The sequence below is a fragment of the Carcharodon carcharias genome, chromosome 21, assembly GCF_017639515.1.
Source record: "Carcharodon carcharias isolate sCarCar2 chromosome 21, sCarCar2.pri, whole genome shotgun sequence".
In the NCBI taxonomy this organism is placed as follows: Eukaryota; Metazoa; Chordata; class Chondrichthyes; order Lamniformes; family Lamnidae; genus Carcharodon; species Carcharodon carcharias.
Window position 1 is genome coordinate 37,586,591 of NC_054487.1, and position 14,424 is coordinate 37,601,014.

The window sequence follows — 14,424 nt, forward strand, 5'->3', positions numbered from 1 at the left end:
CGCTTACGTGTGGGCTCCACCACCTGCTCATCAGCCATAAAATTCTGCCCCAGAATTGCCAATCATGCCTCAAAGTGGAAACATTACCCTCCTGTGTTTGTATACAACACTGAGTCTGCTGTTTTGCTGCAGGTGTTATGACTCCATTTAAAAAAGAAGGCTCCTTTGGAGAGGAGAAGAGAAAATTAAATAGGAAAACAGAGAAAACAAGCCAAGAAGTGTCATCACTTTTAGTAGTGTAGGAATGAGAAAGATTGACTGGAAGCCAAAAGAATCTTTAAGAACTTGGATTTTGGCCACATTCATTACAAACTGAACTTGCAAGGACTTTGCAATAACTCACATTTATCACAAAGTAAAGACACAGGGGTAAGACTTGCTGTTGCAAAAGCTTGTTCATTATTTACGTTCATAATTTTGATCCATGTTACACCTTAATATATTTTTTGAAGATAAATAATTACATGAATACCCACAACTGCAAATCATTCCACCAATGTAATGTTAGGAACAATGGAATTGAAATAAGGAATTAGAACTCTAAAGAAGAAAAATATTCCATCTCAGCGTGGAGATCATGAAACTTCCATGACAGTTTTCTGCCTCCACCGCAAACAATAGCACTAATGAACAAAACAGCTTCCCAAAAGTAAAGGAGGGAAACTGGAGGCAGAAACAGTTTATTGCATTGCTGCCAGAATAATGAAAAAATCTGGAGAACAAGTTGAGAAATCTGTTTCAAGTGGAGAGTTAGTTCCTCTTAAGAGATTAGCATAGCCATCAAAATATAAAAACACTGACTGGCATTACAGTTCCTTATATTCTTTTTCCTTTAAAAATGAGTCAAAAAACCTTAGAAAGTCCCATTTATAGGAGTAAAATTACTCCACTATAAATTCTAAACACAGACTTAAAAACTTCAGAGTGGCTGTGCCAGCAAGTAAAACAGAACTAGACCCAAGCAGGGTCACGTTCTGGCCAATGAAACATTCAGAATCACCTTTTCGTGGATGGCTCTTCTGTTGGATGGTTGTACCAGGACCTTGTAGCCTGCACTGGTCACCTCTTTGACGTGTCTCGGAGCCAATGGTGCTCGCCTCTCCCAAGCATTTATGTCCTCCCTTCGCAACGCTAAGACAGCTTTATGATGCTGGTATCTGGGGTGGCCACACCAGAGGCAGCAGCTTATCGCTTTGCTTTTATGTTTCAACAACCGAAACATGTTCAAACCTGCTTACAAAATGGAAGAGAGCAATCCAGATCCATTTTAGGACAGATCCAATAACCATTAAAAAAAAGAACCATCACATAAATATTCACTTAGCATGTCAAACCACCCTGGTCTCAGTAGCACTTTGAAAGGTAAAACAGCATTTTGGTAATTGCTATTTGCAGCAATGATTTTCAAATTTAGCCACGTGAGGACTCTGCAAATATTTCCATAACCCGTACACACATTGACATTCTTCCAGTGAGCCCAAAACAAATATTCATACCCTCCTGCAGACCCAGCACAAATAATGACACATTCCCAGCGACTTTTGCAAATTTTAACACACCTGCATGACGCCTTTGAAAGACAGTGGGATGGAGATTCAGCAGTAGAATCAAATGGGCCATGTCGCATGAGTGACCTGAGATACAGCACACTCAATATTGAAGTCAGTAGAACAGCAATGATAGGCAGCTAATGTTCTACCACCCTTTCAGTGCAACTGCCCAAGTCTATTTCCTATCCCAGTGTCACCTACCCAATGGAAAACATTGCCATATTGGCAGAATTGGTCTTAATAATATACCAGCAACCATAAAAAATAGTGAAAACACTGCAGAGGCAGTGAACAGTGTGCCATGAATGTGGACAAGAATCTAATAACTACCCAAAGCCTCTAAAGTTTCCAAAAATATTTCTGCAAACCCGTGTTGTACAACATAAATTGCAGTGACATTATTACAGCTACAATAAGTATCTAGTTACCTTACAATTATTATTCATACTTACGCTTTGCCTTGTGTGTATACAGGAGCCTGTGGATATTTAAAAACAAAAACGTGTGTGCTGGGTTAGATAGGATGAAGACAGAAAACTCATTCAGACAGTTTTTTTTTAAACATTTTGCTCTAATTATCAGCATCAAGCATTCCTCAGAGATCAGTCAATAGTCAAGGCACACCTCAAATACAACACAAATCTCCCACTACTACACCCCAAGCAGTACTAGCATCTCAGCCTTTGGTCTGCACCAGTATGACATTTCCTAGGATGCATGACCTAAAAGGGTAGTGGAAGCAGATTCAATAATGATATCTCTCAAAAGGGGATTGGTTATATACTTGGAAAGGGAAGATTGGCAGTGTTTTGGGAGAAGGGCAAGGAAATACAACTAATTGGAGAGCTTTTTCAGAGAGCCAGCACTGGCTTGACGGGCCTAATGACTTCTGTGCTGTATTATTTTATAGTTTCCATTTGCCACACATTCCTGATTGCCTCATTGAGATGGCTAGAGCAGTGCTTACTTACAAGCAATTTATGTTAGGCTTGGCCTAAATAGCCAAGTGGTTATGGTACTGGGTTTGTAACCCCAAGATCAAGAGTTCAAATCTCACAATGGCAAACTATGAAACAATGTAACTTCATCTGAAACAGATGGAAACAGGTTTACTCAAAAAGAGTATCAAGAGTTCAAATCTCACAATGGCAAACTATGGAACAATGTGACTTCATCTGAAACAGATGGAAACAGGTTTGTACTCAAAAGAGTATCAAGAGTTCAAATCTCACAATGGTAAGCTATGAAACAATGTAACTTCATCTGAATAGGAACAGATGGAAATGTGTTTGTACTCAAAAGAGTTACAATTAATTAGCAACGAGTGCATTAGAGAGCAGGAGCTACCATGGCATGTTTTTGCTTGGCCTAAATAGCCAAGTGGTTATGGTACTGGGTTTGTAACCCTAAGATCAAGAGTTCAAATCTCACAATGGTAAACTATGAAACAATGTAACTTCATCTGAATAGGAACAGATGGAAATGTGTTTGTACTTGAAAGAGTTACAATTAATTAGCAACGAGTGCATTAGAGAGCAGGAGCTACCATGGCATGTTTTGCTTGGCCTAAATAGCCAAGTGGTTATGGTACTGGGCTTGTAACCCCAAGATCAAGAGTTCAAATCTCACAATGGCAAACTATGAAACAGTGTAACTTCATCTGAAACAGATGGAAACGTGTTTGTACTCGAAAGAGTTACATCTTAGCTTGGCCTAAATAGCCAAGTGGTTATGGTACTGGGTTTGTAACCCCAAGATCAAGAGTTCAAATCTCACAATGGCAAACTATGAAACAATGTAACTTCATCTGAAACAGATGGAAACAGGTTTACTCAAAAGAGTATCAAGAGTTCAAATCTCACAATGGCAAACAATGTAACTTCATCTGAAACAGATAGAAACAGGTTTGTACTTGAAAGAGTTACAAGCAATTTGTGTTAGGCTTGGCCTAAATAGCCAAGTGGTTATGGTACTGGGCTTGTAACCCCAAGATCAAGAGTTCAAATCTCACAATGGTAAGCTATGAAACAATGTAACTTCATCTGAATAGGAACAGATGGAAACGTGTTTGTACTCGAAAGAGTTACAATTAATTAGCAACAAGTGCATTAGAGAGCAGGAGCTACCATGGCATGTTTGCTTGGCCTAAATAGCCAAGTGGTTATGGTACTGGGCTTGTAACCCCAAGGTCAAGAGTTCAAATCTCACAATGGCAAACTATGAAACAATGTAACTTCATCTGAATAGGAACAGATGGAAACGTGTTTGTACTCGAAAGAGTTACAAGCAATTTGTGTTGGGCTTGTAACCCCAAGATCAAGAGTTCAAATCTCACAATGGCAAGCTATGAAACAATGTAACTTCAACTGAAACAGATGGAAATGTGTTTGTACTCGAAAGAGTTACAGGCAATTTGTGCTTTGGGCATGTAGCCATCAGAACTAGGTTAAGAAAGCCAAGTTTATTTTGCATTAATTAGCAACAAAGGAAAATAAGTTTAATCCTCTCAGGTAGGTTGGATTTAAACTCAGGAGGTGAGCAGGGAAAGAGTCTTAACATTGAATAAAATGAAGGGGAGCAGGACAGCAGCAGCACAAATTGGAAAAGGATGAAGGTCAAGCAAACACAGTCTTATGATACGGGGCAGGCCAATTAGGACTGAGATAAGGAAGTATTTCTTCACTCAGAGGGTGGTCAACCTGTGGAATTCTCTACCACAGAAGGCTGCGGAGGTCAGGTCACTGAGTATATTCAAGAAATTAATTGATAAATTTTGGGATATTAGGGGCATCAAGCGGTATGGAGAGAAAGCGGGAATATGGCATTGAGACAGAGGGTTAGCCATGATCATATTGAATGGCAGAGCAGGCTCAAAGAGCTGAATGGCCTATTCCTCCTAGTTTCTATGTTTCTATGGCCAGAATATTAAGCTGGGCCTGCGGGCACACGCCCAACATGCCCAAGCATGAAATGATGCGCGATGATATCAGGCGTGTGTCCCAACGTCATTGCGCACTTGTGCACTATTTCATTCGGCAGGCACACGCCAGAGTCAGCTGCACGCCCACCATTAATTGAAAGGCCTATTAAGGCCATTTTCAAGCTAATTAAAATCAAATTTACACTGACGGTCTCTAACGGTTGGCAGGCAGGTGAAAAGGCCAAGCGGCCTTTACATTTTTTAGGAAACCTCATCCATAAGCAGGATGAGGTTTCCTAAAGCAAATAAACATTAAATAAAAACTTTATTTTGGAATTCAAAACGTGTCCCATCTCATGTGACAGAACCACATGAGGGGACTTTTAAAAAATTTTTACTGTCTTTATTAATATTTTTAGAAAGCGCTTCAATCTCCCTGAAGCAGCTCCGTGCCTCAGGGAGATTGAAGCGCTTTATCATGCGCATGCACAAACTGCGCACCAGGCCCGCTCCCCCTCCTCCCCCCGCCTGCACGGGTAGCACCGAGTACTGCCGCTCACAATCCACGCAGGCAGGGCCTTAATTGGCCCACCTGCATGAAATTGGATACTGGAGCCAATCGCGGGCAGCGGTCAGCTTCCCAATCGTCTCTGCCCGATCCCATCGAGCCCGTCCAAATAGGGAAAAATTCTGGCCGATGTTTCTAAAAAATGCCGGCTTGAAATGGGAGAGTGGATTAAAGGTACCTATTAGCTGGGTTCAAAGGGAGAAGTACACCATATTGAATTCATGAAGAAGACGAAGAGGAATGCCAGTATGAACCGGGAAGATTGGACAAAAAAGAGTCTCAAAAGGGCAGTGATCTGAAAGGATTGCAGTATCTCAATGAAATAGGTCCTGACGATACAGAATGTCACTGTGAACCTTTTGGATATGGGAGACTGACTGTTTGAAGTGATGCTCCTGTGATCTATTGATGATCCAACTATATGTTTTACTTTTCTCATTTAAAATTAAAACCACATTAATTGTGAAGCATAAATGTGGTTAAGACTATCAAAGCGCATCATTTTAATGCAAAGTTCAAAATCCCTTACAGCAGCAGATGCACAAACTCTCCAGAAAAGCAACCAATATTGTGCCTCCAAATTTGGATTTCTCCTTTGAGTTCCCATGCACAGATAATTAATTCCTCCAGTACAAATAATGGAATGGTACATCTGAAGTTACAAAACCAGTGTATTCCTTGTTTTCACACGTCAAGGGGACATGCTATCCTTCAGATGAGACGTTAATCAAGGCCCTTTCTGCCTTCTCAAGTACATAAAAGATCCAACATTACAATTTCAATGGAAAGCTGGGCAGTCCCGCTGGTGTCCTTGTCAATATTCACCCCTCATCCCACATCATTGAACAGGTTATCTGGGCGTTATCTCTTTGCTGTTTCTGGGACCTTGCTTTGTGCAAAATGGCTGCTACATTTCCTATGTTACATCAGAATTAAAGGTCATCAAGTTGAAATGTTAACTCCATTTCTCACTCTAAAAATTGTGGCCTGACCTTCTGAGTACTTTCAGCATTTTCTGTTGATATTTCAGGTTTCCAGTTTCGCATACTTTGCTTTTGTAGTTTCTAAGGGACAGTACTAATGTTATTCTTGGCGCAGTGATAGCACCTCCAGCTCTGTGTCAGAAGGTTGTGGGTTCAAGGCCCATTCCAGAGTGTTGTCAGCATATTCCAGGCTGACACCTCAGTGCAACACTGAGGGAATGCTGCACTGTTGGAGGTGCTGTCTTTCAGATGAGGCAATAAACTAAAACTTTGTTTGGCCTCTGAGGTGAATGAGGCAACAGCAGCCTGTGAAGCTGGGTGGAATTGGGAGTGCCTGAAAGAAGATAAATTCAGACCAAGGATTGGGGCCAAGCACTTGCCGGGGTGGCAGCAGCAGCAGTGTTCCAGAGCACCGATGAATTTGAAAAAAAAAGGGGAAAGAAATAAAATGACATCATAGGAAAATTGTGAGGTGATTGCCTGGTGAGTATTGCTGCTGTTTTCCTTTCTCCAAAGTAAAGGACTGAGTTTAAGCCAACAGAAAGGAAGGCTCATGAGTCTTTTCTTTTATTTTTATTAGAAGGGTTATTAGTATTGGTAAGGTTTATTAGTAGATTTATTTCACTGTATATCAAGTAATTATAAGTCAGAACTTCTACTCTTCAAAATTCCAGTCATGCACTCATCATCACCATAATAGTAGAATTGCCTCCATTTCGAGGCTCAGCTCCAATACTAAGATGACCAAAGGCATTGTCTTCACCCCTCATCATAAATTCTGCTGCTTTGTCACTGATTCTATCTGGTTTTTCCAGTCATTTTCTTAGGCTGAACCAGTCCATTTGCAACTATCATCCTGTTTTGCCCTGAATGCAGTTCTGTCGAAGGGTCATGAGGACTCGAAACGTCAACTCTTTTCTTCTCCGCCGATGCTGCCAGACCTGCTGAGTTTTTCCAGGTAATTCTGTTTTTGTTTTTGTTTTGGATTTCCAGCATCCGCAGTTTTTTTGTTTTTATCTCTGAATCTGACATCCTATCTATCAGCAAGGCCATTTACCCCCATCTCTACAATATTGTCTGCTTCCACTGAAACCAGTAAACATGGCTTTATCGCTCCAGGGCTAACAACTCCAACCTTTTGCCAGCCTCCTTTCAACTTTAACTTGTACAAAACAGTGCCACATATATCCTGCACTAAGTCCTGCTCTCCCATCATTCAATCCTTACTAATCTGTTGTGGCTCTTTATCTGCATATGCATGAAATTTAAATTTCAAATCACATTTCTTCTGTGTCTATAAATCCTCCCAAGCCAACCTCTGCAATTTTTTCCAGTCCTATATAATCCCTCCAAGCAGCTAATTCTTCCAATTCTCACGATGATCAGCAGCAAAATGTGAAATTGAAGTGATCCTATTTTCTAGAGCTCCCACTCTAACCCTCTTTCTCCACCTTTAAAAACCTCTGTTCAACCAAGATTCTATTCGCCCCTTCTGTGTTAGTGTCTATTCTGCAGACACCTATCTATGAAATGCCCTGAGATGTTCTTTGATTTAAGAGGCTATATAAATGCAGGTTGTTAAAATTTAAAACGACAGTGTAGAACTAGGGGAAATTCACCCTCTAATACCTTGTGTGTTGTGAGAACATTCCACAACTAGAAATAAAAATGTTACTATTTCAGGAATCAGGCACTGGTTGGAACATTCTGTTACTGCTGTCAGTTGTCACAATGAAAGTCAAGAATAATTAGCTGATATCAATTATGTGCTGGTAAAGGGATCAACCACTTTAAAATAGTATGAATGAGACCTGGTACTACAGACTGGATTCTCAGTCACAGTCTGCTCTGTACTATGGCATATTTACTGTTAAAAACAAAAATAAAAATACCTGGAAAAACCCAGTAAGTCTGACAACATCTGCAGAGAGGCACACAGTTAACATTTCGAATCTGTATGACTCTTCACTTATTTAAATGGTGCAGGTGAGCTGGACAATGGCATCAAGAACAGAATCTGATGGGAGCAGGGCCCCACAATACAAGCCCTTCAATGGTTTTGAAGCAGTGGCGCTCAGGCTACTTTTCACACAAAGGCTGTAGAAAGAAGAAGAGATGGTACACAAGAACATACGAATAAGGAGCAGAAGGAGGCCATTCAGCCCCTCGAGCCTGCTCTGCCATTCAAAAAGATCATGGCTGATCTGTTTGTGTTTCAAGTTCTACATTCCCATCTACCCCTGATAACCTTTGATTCTCTTGCCTAACAAGAATCTGTCTACCTCCGCTTTAAAAATATTCAGTGACCCTGCTTCCACCACCTTCTGAGGCAGTGAGTTCCAAAGTCGCACAAGTCTCAAAGAAAAGAATTTCTCCTCATCTCTGTCCTATAAGGGCAATTCCTAATTTTAAAACAGTACCCCCTAGTTCTGGACTCACCCACAAGAGGAAACATCCTTCCCACGTCCACCTTGTCAAGACCATTCAGGATCTTATATACTTCAATCAAGTCACCCCTCGCTCTTCTAAACTCCAGTGGAAACAAGCCCAGCCTCTCCAACCTATCATCATAAAACAACCTGCACATCAATCTAGTAAGCTTTCATGGACTGCCTGCAATGGATTTACATCCTTCCTTAAAAAAGGAGACCAAAACTGCACACACTGTTCAAAATGCGGTTTCACCAATGCCTTGTATAACTGAAACATAGTATCCTTACTTTTATGTTTAATGCCTCTCGTAATAAAGGATAGCATTCCATTTGCCTTTTGGTTACTTGCTGTACTAACTTTTTGTGACTCATGCAAGAGAACACCCAGATCCCTCTGTACCTCAGAATTCTGCAGTCGTTCTCCATTTAAGTAATACTCTGCTGTTTTATTCTTCCTGCCAAAGTGAACAACTTTACATTTTCCCACATTATACTCCATCTGCCAGATTTTTGCCTACCCACTCAACCTACCTGTATCCGTCTGCACACTCCTTATGTCTTGCTCACAACATAATTTCCTACCTATTGTATCGTCTGCAAATTTAGCTACCATGTCTTCTCTCCCCTAAGTCATTGATGTAAATAATAAAAAGTTGAGGCCCCAGCACAGACCACTGCAGGACCCCACTAGTGACATCTTGCCAGTCAGACAAAGACCCTTTTATGCCTACTCTCTGTTTTCTGCCAGCTAGGCCAATCTTCTATACAGGCAAATATTTTACCCCATATACCGTGAGCATTTATTTTCTGCAATAACCTTTGATGCGGCACTTTATCAAATGCTTTCTGGAAATCCAAGTTCAGTACATCTACAGGCTCCCCTTTATCCACTGCACATGTTACTCCTTCAAAGAACTCTAATAAATTGGTTAAACATGATTTCCCTTTCACAAAACCATGACTCTTCCCGATTACGTTGTGTTTTTCTAAGTGCCCAGCTATACCCTCATTAATGATTGACTCTAACACCTTCCCACGACAGATGTCAAGATAACTGGTCTATAGTTTCCTGTTTTCTGCCTTCCTCCCTTCTTGAATAGAGGGTTTATATTTGCTACTTTCCAGTCTGATGGAACCTTTCCAGGGAACTTTGGAAAATTAACACCAACGCATCTCCTACCTGATTAGCCACTTCTTTTAAGATGAAGTCCATCCGGACCTGGAGACTAGTCTGCCCGCAGCTCCAACAGTTTGCTCAGTACTGCTTCCTTAGTGATTGTAATTTCAACAAATTCCTCTCCACTTTCTGATTTATAGCTATTACTGGAATATTTTTAATATCCTCGATAGTGAAAACAGAAGCAAAATATTTGTTAATTTCATCCATTTCCTTATTATCTATTATTAATTCACTTTCTCACTCTCTAGAGGACCAACACTCACTTTACTTACTCCTTTCCTTTCTAAATACCTGTAGAAACTCTTGCTATCCATTTTTACATTTCTAGCTAGCTCCCTCTCATACTCTAATTTCTTTCTTCTGATTAACCTTTTAGTCATTCTCTGCCATTCTTTATATTCTGACCAATCATCTGACCTGCCACTCATCTTTGCAGAGTTATATGTTTTTCCTTAAGTTTGATGCTTTCCCTAACTTCCTTAATTAACCATGGATGGTGTGCCCTCCCTTTAGAACTTTTCTTTATAGTAAGAATATACTTATTCTGAAATATCCCCTTAAATGTCTGCCACTGATTTTCTATTGACATATCCTCCAGCCTAGTTTCCCAGTTCACTTCAGCTAGCTCAGCTTTCATCCCCACATCGTTGCCCTTATTTAAGTTTAAAATACTAATCTTAGACCCACTCTTCTCCCTTTCAAACTGGATGTAAAATTCAATCATATTGTGGTCGCTGCTACATAGGGGTGCCTTTACCCTGAAGTGATTAATCTTGTCACATTACACAATACCAAGTCTAATATAACCTGCTCTCTGGTTGGTTCCAGAACATGCTGCCCTAAGAAACTATCTCAAAAGCATTGTATGAACTCCTCATCCAGGCTACTTCTGCCAATCTGATTTTTCCAGCTATTTTTTAATTCATTCACAGGATGTGGGCTTCGCTGGCTCAGCCAGCATCATTTCCCATCCCTAGTTGCCCTTGAGAAGGTGGTGGTGACCTGCCTTCTTGAACCGCTGCAGTCCATCTGGCGTAGGTACACCACAGTGCTGTTAGGAAGGAAGTTCCAGGATTTTGACCCAGCAATAGTGAAGGAACAGTGATATATTTCCAAGTCAGGATGGTGAGTGACTTGAGGGGGGATCTTCCAGGTCGTGGTATTCCCATCTATCTGCTGCTCTCTAGATGGTAGGGGTCATGGGTTTGGAAGGTGCTATCGAAGGACCCTTGGTAAATTCCTGCAGTGCATCTTGTAGGCGGTACACCCTGCTCCTACTGTGCGTCGGTGGTGGAGGGAGTGAATGTTTGTTGATGTGGTGCCAATCAAGCGGGGTCCTTTGACCTGGATGGTGTCGAGCTTCTTAAGTGTTGTGGGAGCTGCATTCATCCAGGCAAGTGGGGAGTACTCCATCACATTCCTGACTTGTGTCTTGTAGATGGTGGACAGGCTTTGGGGAGTCAGGAGGTGAGTTACTTGTCATATGACCCCTGCCTCTGACCTGCTCTTGTAGCCACAATATTTATATAGTTAGTCCAGCTCAGTTTCTGGTCAATGATAACCCTCAGGATGTTGATAGTGGGAGATCCAGTAATGGTAATGCCATTGAACATCAAGGGCAATGATTGGATTCTCTCTCGTTGGAGATGGTCATTGTCTAACACTTGTGTGGCATGAATGTTACATGCCACTTGTCAGCCCAAGCCTCGATATTGTCCAGGTCTTGCTGCATTTGGGCAGGGACTGCTTCAGTATCTGAAGAGCTGTGAATGGTGCAGTACATTGTGCAATCATCAGCGAGCATCCCCACTTCTGACCTTATGATGGAAGGAAGGTCATTGATGAAGCAGCTGAAGATGGTTGGGTCGAGACACTACCCTGAGGAACTCCTGCAGTGATGATCTGTAGCTGAGATGACTCACCTCCAACAACCACAACCACCTTCCTTTGTGCTAAGTATGATTCCAACCAGTGAGAGTTTTCCCCCTGATTCCCACTGACTCCAGTTTTCTAAGGCTCTTTGACGCCACACTTGGTCAAATGCTGCCTTGATATCAAGGGCAAGCACTTTCACCTCACTATAATCTATATGTAGATTAAAGTCAACCATGATTATTGCCGTCCCTTTATCTCAAGCACCCAATATTCCATCTTGTAAACATGGTCCTGCATTGTGGTAATTGTTAGGGGGCCTATCGAGCATTCCCACTGGTGACCTCTTTCCCCTACTGTTCCTTATCTCCTCCCAAACTGATTCTACACCCTGACCTCCTGGTAAACTTGAAGCAACTTCCAAACTGAGGAACAAGACAATTTTTGTTGTGCTTTTTTCACATTATAAACATATTCATGTATTCACTGCCACCACCAACTTCACCACAACTAATTAGCTGACCACTATCTCATTGCTGTTTTGTGGGTGTTTACAAATCCCACCTTACAACAGTGACCACCCTTCAAAAGCACTTATTTGCCTCAAATTGCTTTGTGATGCCATGAGATTGTGGGACCTCCCTGTTCATCACTGATGGATGGGCACCTAGATGTGATTTTGGGTGCCTTGTGAAAGATGATTTATAAATATTTTTTTCTCTCTTGACACACCCAAGCACCAGATCAGACTATATCATTCTCGACCATTTGCTGAGTGAGGATGCCAGAAGTGGGCAACATCCAGGCCAGGCAGCAACAAACTTGAGACAGACTGCACGTGCATTTGTGCAGTACTTCTGATATAGTAAATATCATGCTTCACGGGGGCATTATTAAACAAAACTTAACACTGGGCCATGTAAGAAGATATTACTTTAAGGACCAAAAGCTTAGTCGAAACACTTGGTTTTGAGAAATATTTTAAGAGAGTGAAGGGATTCCAAAATCCCAAACGGGCAGCTGTATTATGCCTTATTAAAGGCAGCGAAGACAACGTTTTTTCATTCCTTCATAAAAAAAGTTATCATCGCTAGAAAATCCCCCATATGCTTCATGTTTTTATGTAGAACGTAACGTGCAAATAACCTAAAAGATAGTTCCGTTTTTAACGTACGGGAAGTGAAAACGTGTAAGGAAATGTTTTCTCGTCCTGAAAGATTACTGGAAGCACAGATTCTAAATACAGAGGCACTGACGGCAGCATGCGAGGCTTTAAAAGGCTCAGACTGAGACCAGCACAAGCTCCTTGCACTGACTGCGCCATTTGCCCATTCACTGCTGTTCCTGGAGCTCGGGTCATTGCCGCTCCTCCTGTCCGATGGCAAAGAGGGTGACTTGCGGCGAATGCATTGTAACAGGCCTGAAAATCAAACAATATGCGTCGCAGCCCCCAAAGAGGCGAATCGCTTTGTACGCCGATTACGTTAAATTATAGTTAGCTCCCCGTGGAGCCAGAGAGAGAGAAGAGGGGGTTGGGGAAAGAGGTATGAAGGATCTGCTTAAAGTTCTGGGTCTCAGTAACAAACACTCACCTCGCTGCAGACCGGGAGGAGGAAGGGCAGGATTTGAAAGGGTTGGGAGCGCACAGCTATTTCCAGAACGATGTGAAACTGACTCCGCTCCCACAGGCAGCCAATGGTGCGTCAGCGCAATGCACTGCCTCCTCAATAATAGGCACACATTGACTTGTGTGTCATCAGGAAATCCTAAACCAGCAGAGGTGTACAACCCCTGGATACTCCGCTTTTTGATTTGCGTAATCAAATACAATGCTCTTTTTCACCGTGCCAGATATGTTCTGAAGAGTCATGAGAACTCGAAACGTTAACTCTGTCTTTCCCTCCGCCGATGCTATCAGACCTGCTGAGTTTTTCCAGCAATTTTTGTTTTATTTTTCAGATATTTTTGATAGTTCTGATGAAAGGAGCTGAAACATTAACTCTCTTTTCTCTCTCTCTCTCTCTTTCCACCAAGGGTTTTTCAGCATTTTCTGTTTTTATTTCAAGTTTCTAGCATACAGCATTTTTTTTACATTGAATGTACAGCACAAAAACGGGGTGTTCCGCCCAACTACTCTACCTGCTCAAAAACAGAATTACCTGGAAAAACTCAGCAGGTCTGGCAACATCGGCGGAGAAGAAAAGAGTTGACGTTTCGAGTCCTCATGACCCTTCGACAGTCATGAGGACTCGAAACGTCAACTCTTTTCTTCTCCGCCGATGCTGCCAGACCTGCTGAGTTTTTCCAGGTAATTCTGTTTTTGTTTTGGATTTCCAGCATCCGCAGTTTTTTGTTTTTTACTCTACCTGCTGGTGTTCATGCTTCACACGGGTCTCCACCAATGGTTTTCAACCTACTCCAGTAGTTCTACAAGTGTGGACCACAGACCACTGGCAGTCCGTGAGGGTTCTTCAGGTGGTCCGCAGATTGGACCAAAATGTAACTCACTGACAGGCAGCAACACAGCATTTCGGCAGACCCTGGGGATCGAGGATGACCTGCATCCGCTCCAGTTTGATGTCTAATGTACGGCCTGCAAACTCTGGCACATGCGGGGCAGGTGGTAATGGAGGGGTTGGGTCGATGGGTTGTAAGAATTACAACCATTGTGTAAAATTGTGATGATTTTATAACATATTAGAATGTTTCAAATCAACATTTGCATTATGAATGTTTTAATAAGAAACTGTCTATACTTTTGTTTCTGGTATGATTGAATTACTTATGATATTTAATTTAAAAAATATAAACTTATTACATTTAGTAGTGAAAAAGCAGTGAAATATTTATCATGACCATAAGTTCCCATTAGTTTGGATGATTTTGTGCAGTGGTGAGCAGAGGTGGGTGGGGCAGGAC

At 41.7% G+C, this 14,424-nt stretch overlaps 1 protein-coding gene across 3 annotated transcripts in view; it reads right to left on the reverse strand.

Moving 5' to 3' along the window:
• The window catches only part of aass (aminoadipate-semialdehyde synthase), a 115,487-nt gene extending 102,286 nt beyond the window's left edge, over positions 1–13,201 (reverse strand). For all 3 annotated transcript variants that reach the window (XM_041215618.1, XM_041215617.1, XM_041215615.1), the window contains exons 1-3: positions 13,098–13,201; positions 2,003–2,028; positions 1,001–1,230 (exon numbers count right to left, since the gene is read on the reverse strand). In XM_041215618.1, coding sequence (XP_041071552.1) covers positions 1,001–1,222 — 222 coding nt within the window. In that variant the 5' untranslated portion in view covers positions 1,223–1,230; positions 2,003–2,028; positions 13,098–13,201. The remainder of the gene's footprint in view (positions 1–1,000; positions 1,231–2,002; positions 2,029–13,097) is intronic.
• Between the last annotated feature and the right edge of the window lie 1,223 nt (positions 13,202–14,424).